Below are 15,953 nucleotides of genomic sequence, written 5' to 3'. Positions count from 1 at the left end.
ATTAGCAGTATTGTGTTAGACTGAGCCATATTGTGTTTAGACTCAGCCGTATTGTGTTAGACTTAGCCGTATTGTGTTAGACTCAGCCGTGTTGTGTTAAACTTAGCCGTATTGTGTTAGACTCAGCCGTGTTGTGTTAAACTTAGCCGTATTGTGTTAAATTCAGCCGTATTGTGTTAGACTCAGCCGTGTTGTGTTAAAATTCAGCCGTATTGTGTTAGACTCAACCGTGTTGTGTTAGACTCAGCCGTATCCGTGTTAGACTCAGCCGTGTTGTGGTTAAACTCAGCGTATTGTGTTAGACTCAATACCGGTGTTGTGTTAGACTTAAGCGTATCGTGTTTAGACTCAGCCGTATTGTGTTAACCTTAGCAGTTTAGTGTTTAGACTCGGCCGTGTTGTGTTTAGATTAGCAGTAATTGTGTTAGACTGAGCCATATTGATAGATAGATAGATGTGAAATACTTGCGATATACTACATCCCTCAGCTTACAAGTTCCAGCTACTGAAAGCTATGTATGTTTTGGCTTTTCATGCATTTTTTACGAGTAGGCGAAATGACACTGAACAAATCAAAGGGGCAATTATCCTTCATTTTGAGGATATACTGTTTTCCAAATAATCAAGTATGGTCTGGTGACGCAGATGGAATTATCATTCCGTTCCTTTAAAAAGGGGCATCATAACATTAGACCAATTATCAATGGTTTTTGTTGCCACTTTCAAGTCAAATAAATGATCTCTGGACCAGTGCTAGCTCTTCAAGCAGTAATCTAAAGGTAAGGGGTTCTACAGTCGGGTCACTTCCTGTATTCTGTTTCCCGGTTGTACCTTGTCCCTATTTATCTCATATTCATACTGTTAACGACATGGTTTATAAAGCTTCACTATCTTGGGAGGGTCTCAGCCATATCTACGTTTTCACTACTCATAGTTTTTCGTATTGGTGCAGCTAGCTCTTGCGTCGTCACCTGCGGGTTGTACCAGACGTTGAAAATTACAAGCAAAATGAGAAGATGTACATTCACTCGACCCGCATTTAAGCGCTTTACATTACGAAGAGAATCATATTTTTTGTTCACTTTGTACTAAAATGTATTATATCTGTTTCCTGAAAGACTTTAATCATTCATTTTGCACATTTAATGTGTTATATGTGTTATTATCAGGTCTATGGGCCATTGGGGTCGATAGATCTTTAGAAATTTTGTTCAGTTTACTTTATTATTAGGGGTCTCACTATACTGTATTACAATATGACTTTGAATTTTTTGAACATGAAAATTGTCTTCCGTGCCAAATTCTTTTTCATTTTGTTATCATGAGGTATGTTGTTATGTATTGGCTTCCGGTCATTGGGTCGGGAAGTTATTAGACATTAAATTGAAATCGCATTGTCATTGTATGTTTAATTCCCAGTCAGAAAGTTTTTCTGATTTTTCATATGGTATACATTTTCGTACAGGTGTAATATTTTTCACACAACTTGCTTTATTTGGTATAATTCTTTCCCATGGCTGCGGATGGGGGAAAGAGATTTCTACCCTATGTATTCTGTTTTTTATACTACAAGACTACATAGGGTTTGTAATCTCGGTGACGTTTTTTGTACTCCCATCTTTGACTTGTTTGATAGTTTTTTGCACAAAACTTTGAAGAGTTAAGTTTTTTATTACGTAATTTCACAAGTAAAATGAAACAAATTGTTTATACATAGTGTTACAGTTACATTGCTTTTGACGTTATTTACGGTTAGTAAATGTATATCATTAAGACGTCAAAGTTAATCAAGTTGTTTGTTTACGAGTCGGTTTTTTTTCAATAGCATTACTGAAGCTGATGCTGACTGCGGTTAAGAGGGTTACTGGGTTAAAGAAAGACATTTAATTTACGGCTAATTTTAGCATTGTGGCATAAAGAAGCGTACGCTGACCGCAGGGGTCATTCTCACACGGACAACAATGGAGGAACAAGGTCTGTACATTAATGTCTTTTCATTTGTAACCAGTGCCTGTTTGTAAATAATCTATTGTGTGTAAAATTTCTTTCCCACCACCTCCCCTTCAGACCGCCCTTTTTATATGGTAAGGTCTGTTAAGATAATGTTTTGTTTTCCATAATTGTGTTCACTTAATCATAAGTAATGATACATTTTTGCTACTGACGTTTTTTTTGTACTCCCATCTTTGACTTGTTTAATAGTTTTGCACAAAACTTTGAAGAGTTAAGTTTTTTGTATTACGTAATTTCACACGTAAAATGAAACAGATTGTTTTTACATAGTGATATGTATCCGTCGTTTTAATAAAACGGCCACTTTCAATCTAATTTACGTGTTTGTCATTTATATCAATCAAGTCACACGAGCTTGCCATGGAAGAGACATATTAAGTTTCAACTGAAATCATCTATAATATTTACAAGTTCGAGCAAAGTTGCTACGTTGTGTCTGGTTTACTGAAATGACATTAAAGACATGCATGTTTTTTGTAAAATGAGTTTTTTTTATTATTAACAATCAATTTTATTTTGTACCTTTGTAAATCTTGTTTTTTGTTTATCGCTTAAAATGTATTTTTAAAATCTATCTATTCAATAATAAACTATTAAAGATAAAAACCTTACGTACACAAAACTGTAGGCTCCTTTCATAGGTAACCATACCAGCTAGGCATTCTATATCAACCAGCTTCAGGTGTATGTCCTATTTGATCACACGGTCATATTTCATTTAAAAAGTTCCTCCTTAAATTCCTGATTCTTTAAAACATATTTCTCGTATGAAAAATTACTTTTTGCAAACTCGTTACACCGGGAGAGAAGACAACCCTATACTTGTACAATACTACTACACTAACTCGTCTAGACTTTCATCCTACCGTTCTATTGTGTATTATGTATGTTATGTAGTATTATATGACCTAAACACATATGTACATTTAACCCGGTACGGGATGTTATCAGGAGCAGCTATATAATGTAAACACATGTCACCTAAAACTTCAGTCGACAAACAAAACAGATCAGCGCGACATTTATACGATGGAGAACATAAATGGTACAGCGAAACAGGTGAAGGACTTGTCAAGGTATGTGATGTCTACAGACGTGTTTACATCTGTGTGATTGTTTATAAACATGTGATACATGAAATGTGTGTTTTGAATGTTTGTATCTACAGCTTAGGTCATTTCAGAGCACTGTAAAAGGAGGGGGTCGGTATGGTTTGTACAAATACGGTCTCTGTCACTCATTTGACGGAGCATGCTTCTTTGGCTCAGCTGGTAGAGCCGTAGATTTCCATGTCGGAGAACCGGGTTCAATTCCTGGTCGGGGCACTCGACAGGAATGTGTATGTTCCATGTTCTTCTACATAATTGGCGCCCAAATAAATAACCCATGGAAGGTGGTTAAAGAATCTCGGGTTGAGATTTAGAAAATCTCAAGAAAAACAGTGGGAGTGGTGTAAACGAAGCGGGTCTGTGTGGTTTGTACATAGTGTTAAATAGGTCTCTGTCACTCAGCTGACGGAGCATGCTTTTTTTGGCTCAGTCGATAGAGCCATAGTTTTGTCTTTAACACTGTTCCATGTACAGTGTATGTGTTATATATGCTTGGTTTAGTTTGGGTGGTTTAAAGTCATATTAATAGTCAGGGGCATCTAAGAATGTGTTAGGTTTGGTGGTGCAGGAAAGCTGGAGTACCCGTAGAATACCAACGACCAGCGTTCAGTACTTGACAACTGTCCAACATGGTATTCGAACTCGTTACTGAAAGGTGGGGGACTTGTGGTAATATATCTGGACATCTTAACCACTCGGCTACCGCGGCATCGTGATGTGTAGGGAGACGTAATGTGTTTATTGCTGTGTCGTTGAGAACAGCCAACTTAATAAAGATAAATCTTCGAAATAGTCCTTGTGTATAAGGATTGAAACTAGGATAACATTTTGAGCTGGCCACTAATTGGCTGGTTAATAATAAATTTCAAAAGTAAAAATGTTTTTACGACAGGTAAATATTTCTTGGAAACAATAACATGAACTATATTGAAATATTGAAATTGAGGTTCTTGATAATGAATAGGTAAAATATGAATTTCATTATTGTTCCGTGCAAAATGCATCTTAATTCAAAATGGTCGATTTATTTGCTATCTAGTGCTATATGAGAAATTTGACTTAAGTTATAGAACATAGATTACTAAATAACATTCAGTTGTTTTAGCTACACAAATAACAATGGTTTTTGTAATAGCATTAGTTAGTTTGTGTGTTGTACCCGTAACGCACATGTATGAGCTAGTGAGCCATTAGATTTAGATATGAGCATCCTGATGCAAATAGGGGGAGGAGAATAAGCAAGTGAAAACTGGGTTTCTTCAAAAAAGATTTTTATTCAAAACATCCTATATTTTAGGCTCATGATTATTTCCTTATGTGGATATTGAAAATATTTGTGATAGACGATGATAGAGCGTTTGGGTAAATAGACCATGGGTCAGGGATGAACTAGGGTGAATGGTCACTTCAAGGCCAAACATAAGTCGGTGATACGGTAAATAAAAAACGAAAGTAGGTTAAGAAGAGGAGATTTTCAAATTCTAAATTTAGGCACCTTTTATGATCATGCTTTAGAGCAGCAGGCTAAGTTATCACGGACTGTCTGCAGCGAGGCGCTACTTGGTGACAATAGTCACACATACATAATTTCAAATCTGCAGCGAGGCGTAGATTCATGGTCATAAAACCACACATATAACTTTGAAACCTGCTACAACCTTGAACAGCCAAACGATACATAGTTGTTACACTGCATCAGACATAGTATTAATCCCATGAAGTCAAGCGATATTAAGCGGATCATGGTAGTACCCATAGGCTGTTCTTAACATGATTTTCAAATTAATACTTTTGTGAGATAGGAAAAACTTAATAGCAGCGTTTTTTCTCTATTATCTATTCGCATATGAAAAGTAGATTTTTCGGTTAAATTTAAGAAGTATTTTAACGTGACAAAATGAAAAAAAAAGTGACTGTGACATATTTCACCATTTTTATGTGAGAGTAAATTACAAAACAATAAAACTATTCATTACTTTCGTCCCATTGTATATTTTGTGGAAACTTAAACTATATGGATAATGTATATTTCTTCTTGACTTCTGGATTGTGAATTCATGCAAAATATTTTCTTAATTGCTGAATGGTCACTGATCGACTCAAATTGATTATCCTTGAATACATTAAGATATTGTCGTAATCGAAGACATCAGAATTCTGTCTTCAGAAATGTAAAAAAGAACATTATAAACGAATTGTAACGCCGCTGCGGAATTAAAAATCCTTACAAAACCAGTCTTGTTTGAACATTTAATACTATAACAAATTTAATTAATTTACAGAGAGAGTCGACCGGCTGGCACTCCCCTGACACAGAGTTACTACCACGGGGTGTGTCCTACTCCACTCAGCGGTAGGACATTAGGACAGATCCTAGAAAAGGCTGCAGGACAGGATCCTAATCATGTTACATTTAAAGTCCCGGACTATAATCAGGAACTTACGCTCGGCGACCTCCTAGTTAGGGTAGGATTTCGACATTGAAATTATCAGGACTACCGTGTCAGAATTTGGTACTACATGTAAGGGCATCGGGGAACTCCTTCCTAGGGTAAACATTTTGTCTTGTAAATCCCGATGAGTCCCTTGTTAGGGTAAAAAATTTGTATTGCATATACTGAGGAGCTCCTTTTTAGGCTAGATATTTGGTACAGAAAATGCAGGGGAGCTCCTTTATAGGGTAAAGATTTGGTACTGTAAATCCTCTGGAGCTCCATTTTATGGTTAATATTTGGTACTGAAAATCCTGGGACGACCTTGTCAGAGTAAAACATCGGTACGGAAACTCTCGCGGAACTCATGGCAAGAGTAGATTTAGTATTAGAACTATTATAGAGAATCTTTTCGGTAGAGTATTTATATTTTGGTATGGAAATTTTTAGGACTACTATTTTGTCTCTTAAGCTTTAACTTTGATTTAAAGCAAATTTATGTTCACAAGAGTGTGTTAAACAATAGGTTCAGACGAAGAGTTATCTTACGTGGTAAGATTGGCATCGTGCTAATGACGTTGTCGCTGTAATTATACTGGGGACAATTGGAAAATGAATTACAATGAACAAATGTGTTTACAATACCTTGCTTTTTACTTAATCGTTTGGTATTGGTGCATTGATACAATTTTAGAATTTCATGATATTTATTTATTAATGCGTGATTATATGTACCCTTTCTTTTACGATACGTATTTATAATCATTTCAGTCACGTGCTGTAGCGAAAGGTCTCATTGCGATGGGGCTCCGGAAGGGGGATGTTGTTATGACGACAGGAATGGCCGATATAGAGAGCGTGGTGCTGTTCTACGGAACTGTATCCATAGGACTCGTTATGTATCAGGTAAAATTCATCATTTTATTCTTCAATAGTGTTGCTTTAGAAAACATATTTCTATGATATTTTATTAGAATCTCGACCCAATTATTATTATTGTTATCAAAATTGTATTAAGGATGGGGTCCAAATGACGCGAAGTGTCACTAATGACCGAAAACAAAAGTAGCAAAAATGCAATACTATAATTGGTATTTATTTACGATGTAACTGTCAACATCGACCATTGGCTAATACGGATTTCTATCCATTTCAGTTTACTATAGAATCATTTCCTTTTTGATTATAGTAACATAAACCTGTATTATCCAGAAACCTGTCTATATTAACGAAATATGTTGGTCCTGATGACATACGGTTTAGGAAAGTTACACTGTCTGAATAATAGACATTATAAAAGAATTTGTCTTGCATTTACAACTTTCGTATCAAATTAAGTTTGTCAATATTGAATTTCCAGAAATGAATTAAAAAAGATCTGGATACATTTTAACGAATTTACTTCGATCACGAATTTCAGTACAGTAAATCGCACAGTTAATTTAGAGTACATATTGTAAATAAACTTTATAAATCAACTGTAAATTAACGTCAGAAAACGCCCGTGAAAGCAAAAAGGCCATGCGGAAAAGTGTTGGTCTTTCGAAAGCAATTATAATTGATTTCTACATGTATTTATATATGTATTTATATACTTCGTATAGCCATGCATGCGATATCCACTGGATAGATACCTACCACGAGCACTTAAGGTAAGGATCCATTCTCACACACCAGACTGTAAATCTTGTTCAAATATTTGCAATACCACGTATTCCTTTTAAGTCCAGCTCAATCCGTTTAATATCCATTCGTAACAACTTCTATTCATTTAAAAGAATATATATAGTTCCCGGGTTTTTAAAGATGCTCCACCGCTGACAGAGTATAAACGATACTCATCATTTGACCATAATTGGTGTTTAATTAAGGAATGTTTTTTTTAATGTTTATAGTGTGTAAGGTTACATAGCAAAAACGATATGTATTCGTGTATACATGTCTAAATATTTACAGTCACTAGTGAGTTGATAGTATAAACCCCGCTGATTTCAACCAAAACCTACTCAACTTTATTTATCGATAAATTGAGTATAAACAGTGTATATCACGTGCAATGTAGAGCCAAGGGGATAAATATATATAATCAAAAGATGTTGTGTTTTTTTTAGTACCGATCGTACGACCGAAGAACATGTATCAAAATAATTTTGAACACATGTACGTGTGTAAATACAAATGTAGAAAAATTACATTTTTATATGCATGTATAAAGTTACAACCGTATCTCTTTGAGCAATACTTCCGTCCGTATGATAAATATACAATATTGTACATTGTGTCAGCAATACTGTGTTGTTCGATATTTTCAAATACATTCTATTGGTATATTTGTAACATATTTGGTTATATGTAAACGGATGTGTCGGGAAAATAACAGTCTTTGTGCAGGACAAGTTTACTTGTAGCACGACAATACAGCTCGATCAGGGGAGTCCCGGAACTGACAAGTCCTGTTTGTTACGGTGGTCGCCGGAGACTATGCCCTACACAAGTTTAGGTGCTTCGAAATATTAATGAGAATGAATTCTACTGTTATAGCTTTTACGATACTTATAATCGAGGTCTGTAGGATTTATTAAGTGATTAAAACAACGATGCAACTTTATGCTAACATTCTGAGAGCGGTAATCTGGAACGTATGGGCCTACCTGTGTTTGTACATGTTCCTCGACCGACGTCCAATTGATTTGAAAATCTCATAAACTCGGAAATAATGACATTCCAAATATCGATTCCCTACTCACCTTTGTCCTTCGATAAAACCATCAGAAAAATGTTTTAATCCTTAATTAATACAAAATTAATGATAAATAATTTATTTTGATTTTGGTACATGCGCAATCAATTCTTCATTCCATACAGAACATAGTGCATCGGTTTCTTTCGGGACGCAATTAAGTATTTTTAATATTCTTTATCTTGACGTAAAGTTGGAAGCTCAAACTTTTCAGTGGTGGTAATGGTGTAAAATAAAGTAAATTTATAAATGAGGAAAAATATTAATTCGTCTGATCCTGTTTATGATAGGGAAAAAATACCAAACGTCAGCGGTGTAGCTTCTTTCAAGATAATATTTCAATCCTTAACGACCGTTACTAATGATTGGCCATTGAACTACAATAAGCAAAAACTTTTCATTTAAACCTAACATTTCTCATGTTTGTTCAGCCAACGTATCGAACCCGCCTAAAATACCATACACTGTATTCGCCGTAATGATTAGCGTCCCTCCCCAAATATGCTTCCCTCCCCTTTTCTGAACAAGAAGATGAAGTTGTATACACGTCCCCTTTCAGTGAATTTAACAATGATTTTCAACACCTGTTGCCTCTAACATCAAGGTTGTATCCCATATTACATGAACTTGCGAGTTTTTTCTCATGAATCGCGTCATAATAATGCGTCACACAGGAAAAAAGGCATATGCATGTTTACTGTAACCGATAATAATTCAATTTTACTTGTTACGAGCATTTTCATTGGCTTAAAAATTTGCTTTATCAGTACATAAAGGAGAAAATGGCGTCGCCGTTTGTAACGTTGCTTCTGATTGGCTGAGATGACGGCGTAATGATTTCATAAAAAAGTGTCCCAAAATGAATTTTGAATATTTAAGAGATTATCTATAGTTAATTGAATAATAAGGATTAATTTGAATCGCTAATTCAATCGCTTCGCGGTTTATTTAGAGTACGCTCAAATTTTTGTGTTATATCTAAATAACATAAAAAAATCTATTCAAGTTAATCCTAAATTAATGTTCTCTGAGGACAGAAAGATTTAAAATATGGCTGAATATTTTCGTCCACAACTTACATTTTGGTTCATTAATAAGCGTCCCCTTTGTTACAATTATTTAAGGGCCTGTGCGCTAATTAGGGCGAAGACGGTAGCCGTTCATTTTTGCGGAGATATTTTCACGATTTCACGGGACATTGCTGTGATCGCGAAAATGTGATTCGCAATATTGTAACAAATTTTGAATCATATATTGAATCGTTATTCGATAAAAATAGAAATGTTTACCGAAAAAATATCTGATCATATGGCAGTCTATCTTTTCTTAGCCCAATTAATATTTTAGACAGATCCATCAGTCTTATTCGTTGGCCCGGAAGTATCAGAAAAGATAATTGAAGAAATTCAACAGATGTGGAAATCTCCGGACTCAGGGAGGTATATCAATAATTGTCTAATTTATTATTTCCTTGACATTTGTGCGATTTGAACATATGTCGGTATACCAATGTGCCTACTACCGGATTTTCATTACTCTCTATAAATACCTTATTTTTAAATTATTGCAATTTGTTTCTGGTACAGTTTGTATTTCAGAATCACTTTTTATACTGTATTTTTAAGATGCTCCACTGCCGACAGAGCATAAATAATACTTTGAATGATAATAAATGTTTTCCGTTTATATACAATGCATATATCTGATTAACACAGAAATACACATGTTTTTTCTACATTATCAGCATCATATTCTACATACGGCATAGTGTCATGGGATTATTTTCGGATTTCAGTAATTATTTTAAATAAATATATTTGAAAGTAAAATTAGAAGACCTTCAATGGTGGTAATGGTAGTTAAGAAAATAATTTTGGTTTATGAGGGAACATACTTATTCATCTGCTTCTGTTTTTAATAGAAAATCATACCATCCGTCGGCGGCGTAGCAACTTTCAGATGCTCTAAATGATCTAAGAGTGAAATATGAGTTATATTAAAGACATTGTTGTTACTGTTATAGCCGTATAAACTGTGTTTTGTTGACTTTGATTCTCTGTGTGTAGGTCTGATACATTAAAAGATATCATCTACACAGATAAAGCCCCAGACAGGTGAGTATTTACCTGATAACGTATTGTTATAAAAATACGTTCGTTGTCCTTGTCAGACGACTAATTTTTAAATAAAACAATGTAAACAAAAATAACACTCCAGAACGTTAGTGGTAATATAAATTACCTGCTTTAAAGATGGATATTTGCGGCAATCATCGGTTATTTCCGGCAATTATCGGATAATTCAGAAGAATTTACCGACTGTGATGTCATACAGTCATGATTCTTCCGTACAAATAATTGAATTTAATATGTAATGTTCTGTTTTAGTTTCAGTACCTATTCGGAGTTTTTGAAGCAAGGGGAAACTGTAACAGACGAACAAGTGAATAAAATGTCATCTCATGTTAGTACGGAGGATACGGCGTTTATTTTAGCTACATCCGTGAGTACTTAAGGCCACTTTATACGTAACTATCAACATAAAGTCAAGCTAGATTATACCCCGATATTGTAAGTATTTGTAGATGTAGCTGAAATTAATTCATATCAAAAAATATTTATAATGATTTCTTAATAACTTACAGCAGTTTTTTGAAAGTTGATACTTGTAAACATGCCTTCATTTTAAACTGGTCGTCATAGAAGTTAAGATTATTGCCGAACGGAAGTCGGAAAGTTCATGACCCGTTTTCGGAAGAGTTCGGACAGACGTTACGTAGTTATGGTAGTCACATGACGTTCTCGGCAACGACGTTACAATGTTGGCTAAAGTCGGCTTGTTTGACTTAGTGGGACCCACCTAGCAATGTTCAATATTTATTTGATTTTTATGAAAAGTTTCCTAATCATTATCGCTCATCTTGACCAGTGTACCAGAACCTCAACGATGACGCGTTTTCGATGCAGTAAATTGGAGTATATTTTTATATTGACTTAATGTGGCCTATTTCGCGTTCGCATGTAAGCGCCAACATATATGTAGGATCTTACATGAGTGTTCATTTCATATGAGATTTTATGAAACGAGTCAAAGAAGTTTTTATTTGAGAGCCTTGGCGAGCAAAAATAAAACTTCGAGACGAGTGTCACAATATTTCATATGAAATGAACACAAATTTAAGAAAAAATATTTTTCACCCTACGTACAATCTTTTTTTTGTCCTACATTAAACAAAAATATTTTCGTGTCACTTCTGTGCCGCCATAATAATATGATTACACCAAACTTAAAGCCGTCGTTTAGCAATCAACTTGTTCCATACACCAACGTAAACTCCGAAGAACCCTAATTGATGTTAGTAATACTATAATCGTTAATTGTTTGTAGTGGCTGCAGTAAATATCAGACAGTAAACGTTATTCCGTATTTACATATTTTAGAGGTATCTTCCCTTGTGGGTAGGTATTGATTGTGACGTCGTGCGTTTGTGAGCGTAACATCATACGTTGCAAAGACGTAATATTTCAAACAGAAATATACTTTGTAACTGAATGTTTATATGTAACGATGTTAGCGGATGTTTAAAGATGCTCCACCGCCGACAAAGCATAAATGATATTCATCAGTTGAACAATAATTGGTGTTTCATTATGTATGTATATAAGTCTAATTAACACAAAAAAATAATATAAAATAATTTATTTCGCCTTTGGTGCATGCGCAATCAGTACTTCCTTCCATATAGGATATAGTGACATGGAATTTTTTCGGGATGCAATTAATTATTTTTCATTTTTTTAACTTGAAGTAAAATTAGAAGCTCAAACTTTTTAATGGTGGTAATGGTGTAAAGTAAGTAACTTTTGTAACTGAAGAAAAATACTAAATCGTCTGCTCCTGTTTTTGATAGTGAAAAAATACCATTTGTCAGCGGTGGAGCATCTTTAAATATAGTGTTAGACATAAATTTTACAACCAAAAGCAAATCCAAACCCTGTACTATACACATTTTGTTAGTTTCTTTACTAAGATATGGTGTATAAATCTTCTCTGTTATTGTAGGGATCCACTGGAGAAGCCAAGCTCGTCTGTCAATCTCATTGCTATGCTGTGAACTGTTCTAAATTTACCAACACGAGGAGAAATCCTTACAAAACTGTAAGTTACATTCACATATTCTCATGTTCTAAATCTAAGTGGACCCACAATAATCCGGAAATATAAGAAAATATATTTTAATATTGACTACGTAAACTGAATCCGTCAGTCCAAAAAAATCCTATCCGGTAACGGATTATCGAGGGCCCACTATATTAAATTTGTCTGTGAAATACTATTATAATTTATTTACGATATGTGCCCGCAGTTACCTATTCATCCTAATGATTCGATAGAAGAAATTGAACGGAAATGTAAATATAAATAGATAAATATGTGAATTCATCACTAGGATTATTATAAATAGCTGCGACTCTTCGTTAAACTCCGGTAAAGTCATTATCAAATATAAACATCGTAAACATCTTTCAGAAACCTTGAAAAAATAATGAAAACATACTATGTTGTAACGATTGAGTCGTTGTGTTTTCTTAATAATTAAGTTTTCTTATTAATAAAATGATAAATACATTAACAAATAGATTTTTTTTTTGATTAGATGGATGTAGTAGGTGTGAGAAATCCGACTACAGACGACATTCAGTTTTTCCTCAGCATCACACAGGCCGTTTATTGGTGGAAAGAAATCCTGTTGGTCATATTATCATCAAAAGTAGAATTTTACAAGGACGATGTCAGTTGCCTTTTGGAAAGTATCCAAGAACACAAGTACGATAATCAATATCTTATCATTTCTTTAATGCTATAACCTAAAAATATTTTATATAAATTTTGTATATCGTTATTGCGTTTCCTCATTTTTCATTCAAAGCTGACGTACATTTGTTGATATAGTGTTAATATCCATGTGTACTGTCGGCCAGGTATGGATGTAGAAGCCCATATGAAACGATAAAATTCCGGTTAGAAATGGTCTAATTATCTCCCATACATTTTAGGTTACACGATACCATTTATGAACGATATGGCATATATTAGCAGTAAGTGAGGTATGTGTATGATTGAAAGTGCGAACGATGAATAAATCTCCTTCTGTGAGAGGACGTATGTGTATTTCGTTGTTATGCTTATTAGAATTAAATATCTATTTCTGAGAAAAAAAAATAAAAACCTGAAATCCTTTTATATTAATTTTGTATTTCGTTATAGCGTTAGTTCATATTTCACTCAAAGCTGTCATATATTTGTTTATAATTATTGTGTCTGAAAAAAAATCCATATGTTCATACCCAACTTAGGTATGAGCTATCAGCCTAAACAAGAGATCAAAAGTTATATAGCAAAATCCAAAATAGTTACTCGAATTATACCTTATTACTGAAAGTATAGTACATGGTATGCAAATATACTATATTGTATTAAACTATGGCATATTTTATGAAAGTATGCTACATTGTATGGCAGTATGTTACATTGTATGAAAGTATGCCACATTGTATGAAAATATGCCATATTACATTAATGTATGCTTTATTGTTTGAAAGTATGTCATGTATGATACGCCATATAGACTGCCACTTTAGCTTTGAAATTCCTCTATTCTAAGAATGAAGTTTCAATACAAGTGAGAACTGACAATGAGAATATTAAGCACAGGTCAATAATTTATCAATTTTAATCAAAATTGGACCCAAAACGGAATCACAATGCTAAGTGATTGCAAACGGACAGAGGAATGTGCTGTTTCCGAGTTATTTATAAATGTCTATATAATTGTAACCGTTTTTACTCGTCACGTGGTCCTGATTTTTGGGCCGTGTCTGTTATCACTATATCCAAAATACAAACACACAGTTCTCAAACGAAGACTCCCAAATTCTCTCCTTAACGAGTTGTATTTTGAAATTATGTAAACTATGAATGAACTATGAATATACCTTTATAGTAATCGATTTTCGTTTTGTTATAGAATGACGTGGTATAGTGGGTATCCATTTGAATTGGTGAAGATGTTGGAATCGCCGGATCTTCACAAATACGACATATCATCACTACGTGGAGGTAATTTAGAGTCATCTTAATGTATTCTCCAGAGCCACGAATATATAAGCGATACGTGAATGTTATGGTCATAATTTTACGTGAGTTTGTAAATGTAAATATATTTCGAATGCTGTAAACGAAGAAATTTACACGAGGTGGAAATTTATGCTAATTACGCGAAGGTTGCTTGATCGAGAAATTTTCAACCGCACATAATATTATGTATATGTATAAACTTTGTGTTATAAGTCTAAAGGTGTATCCATCGCGAAAATAACAACACTCCAAAACACAATTCGCGAAATTATGCACTAGTAAAAAATTAAGTTCATTCCTTCTAGAAAGGTAATATCGCATATTATAGAAAAAACTTTGTGACAAATCTATGGCAAATCCATCTTATCATCTTATTTATTCTATGACCAATATACCTGAACTGATGATATTTTGACGCAATTGTGCACATAAACTGACGACGTGTTCATATCGATGTCTGAAGCCGTTTTGTCCCCCCCCCCCCTTTTTAATACCTCTATCTTACTTAGCGTTTCCGGATCCGATACTTGAACGTTGCCACTGATGAGCCACTGAGAATTTACAATATGTTACCAAACATCAATAGTTAGCTAACTGTTTTAAGCTCGGCAATGGAAGTTATATCTTTAATATTGAGATAAAAAAGGCTTCGCATTTTGGATGTAGCTTTACTATGTACATGTGCTGGTTCCTTGTTGAAATAAATACCGATTTTACAGGGCTGCTTTTATTCTATATCCACATACTCCAATAGTGGTAACTAGGTGTCCTAAACGAAAAATGGCAACCGACTTCTTTAGAAATGATGGCTAATAGAGTTAGAATTAATTAAATTGATGAACTTATACCTAAGTAAATGTCGGTTCAAAGTCACAATTAATTTATGTAAAATGATACTTTGTACTCTTTAACAGGTTCAAGCAAAGTAATGCACCTTTAAAACAACTGTATTATTTGTATATTGTAGTTGTGGTTAGTTCCTATATGATATCACCAGAACACAAACGTCGGCTCCAGCAGACCTTTCCTGATACGTCTGTAGGTATATACTCTCTCAGATAAAGCATCACTGGCCATTTTTAGTTATACAAACTGTAAACGTTCTTGTTTTAGCGCAATCAAATTTGAGTGCAAATGCGGAAAACTGTGAATTACTATTCATTAGCGTGGATTAAAATTAGTAAAATTCGATGGTTCAATACCGGAATTACTATTTCACAAAATGTAGCGTTGTACATGAATAAGCGAATCAACCAAAGGCAACGCTAAATACGCTAAAATAAAAATACCACTAAAATAAGTACATTTACAGTAGTTTGTTTAATGCATAAAACTGTAAACCAACTTTCTTTCATGGTTACTTAATTTCGCGATTACCATCTCAAAAAGTTCGCGAAGATTAACATTCGTGGATTATAAAAAATTGACGCAAATGATGTAGATATAAGTTCAGATAAACTTTCGCGATTTATTGGGTCGCGAAAAAATTATAAAAAATTGACGGTGACGAGTTGATAAAAC

General features: G+C 34.1%; 1 protein-coding gene across 1 annotated transcript; it reads left to right on the top strand.

Annotated features, from left to right (window-relative positions):
• Positions 1 to 2,935: 2,935 nt before the first annotated feature.
• LOC138313315 (uncharacterized) lies at positions 2,936 to 15,470 on the top strand (the record flags this gene model as incomplete). The annotated part of the gene is made up of 11 exons (XM_069253810.1): positions 2,936 to 3,089; positions 5,405 to 5,588; positions 6,326 to 6,460; positions 7,159 to 7,206; positions 9,642 to 9,733; positions 10,361 to 10,408; positions 10,682 to 10,796; positions 12,357 to 12,452; positions 12,952 to 13,121; positions 14,323 to 14,414; positions 15,400 to 15,470. Coding segments are annotated over exons 1-11 (1,098 nt in total), but the record flags the coding sequence as incomplete, so codon positions are not given.
• Positions 15,471 to 15,953: the final 483 nt, after the last annotated feature.

Source organism: Argopecten irradians, unplaced genomic scaffold, assembly GCF_041381155.1.
Source record: "Argopecten irradians isolate NY unplaced genomic scaffold, Ai_NY scaffold_0649, whole genome shotgun sequence".
In the NCBI taxonomy this organism is placed as follows: domain Eukaryota; kingdom Metazoa; phylum Mollusca; class Bivalvia; order Pectinida; family Pectinidae; genus Argopecten; species Argopecten irradians.
Note: the sequence above shows the minus strand (reverse complement) of the source record. Positions and strands in the feature narration are given on the sequence as shown.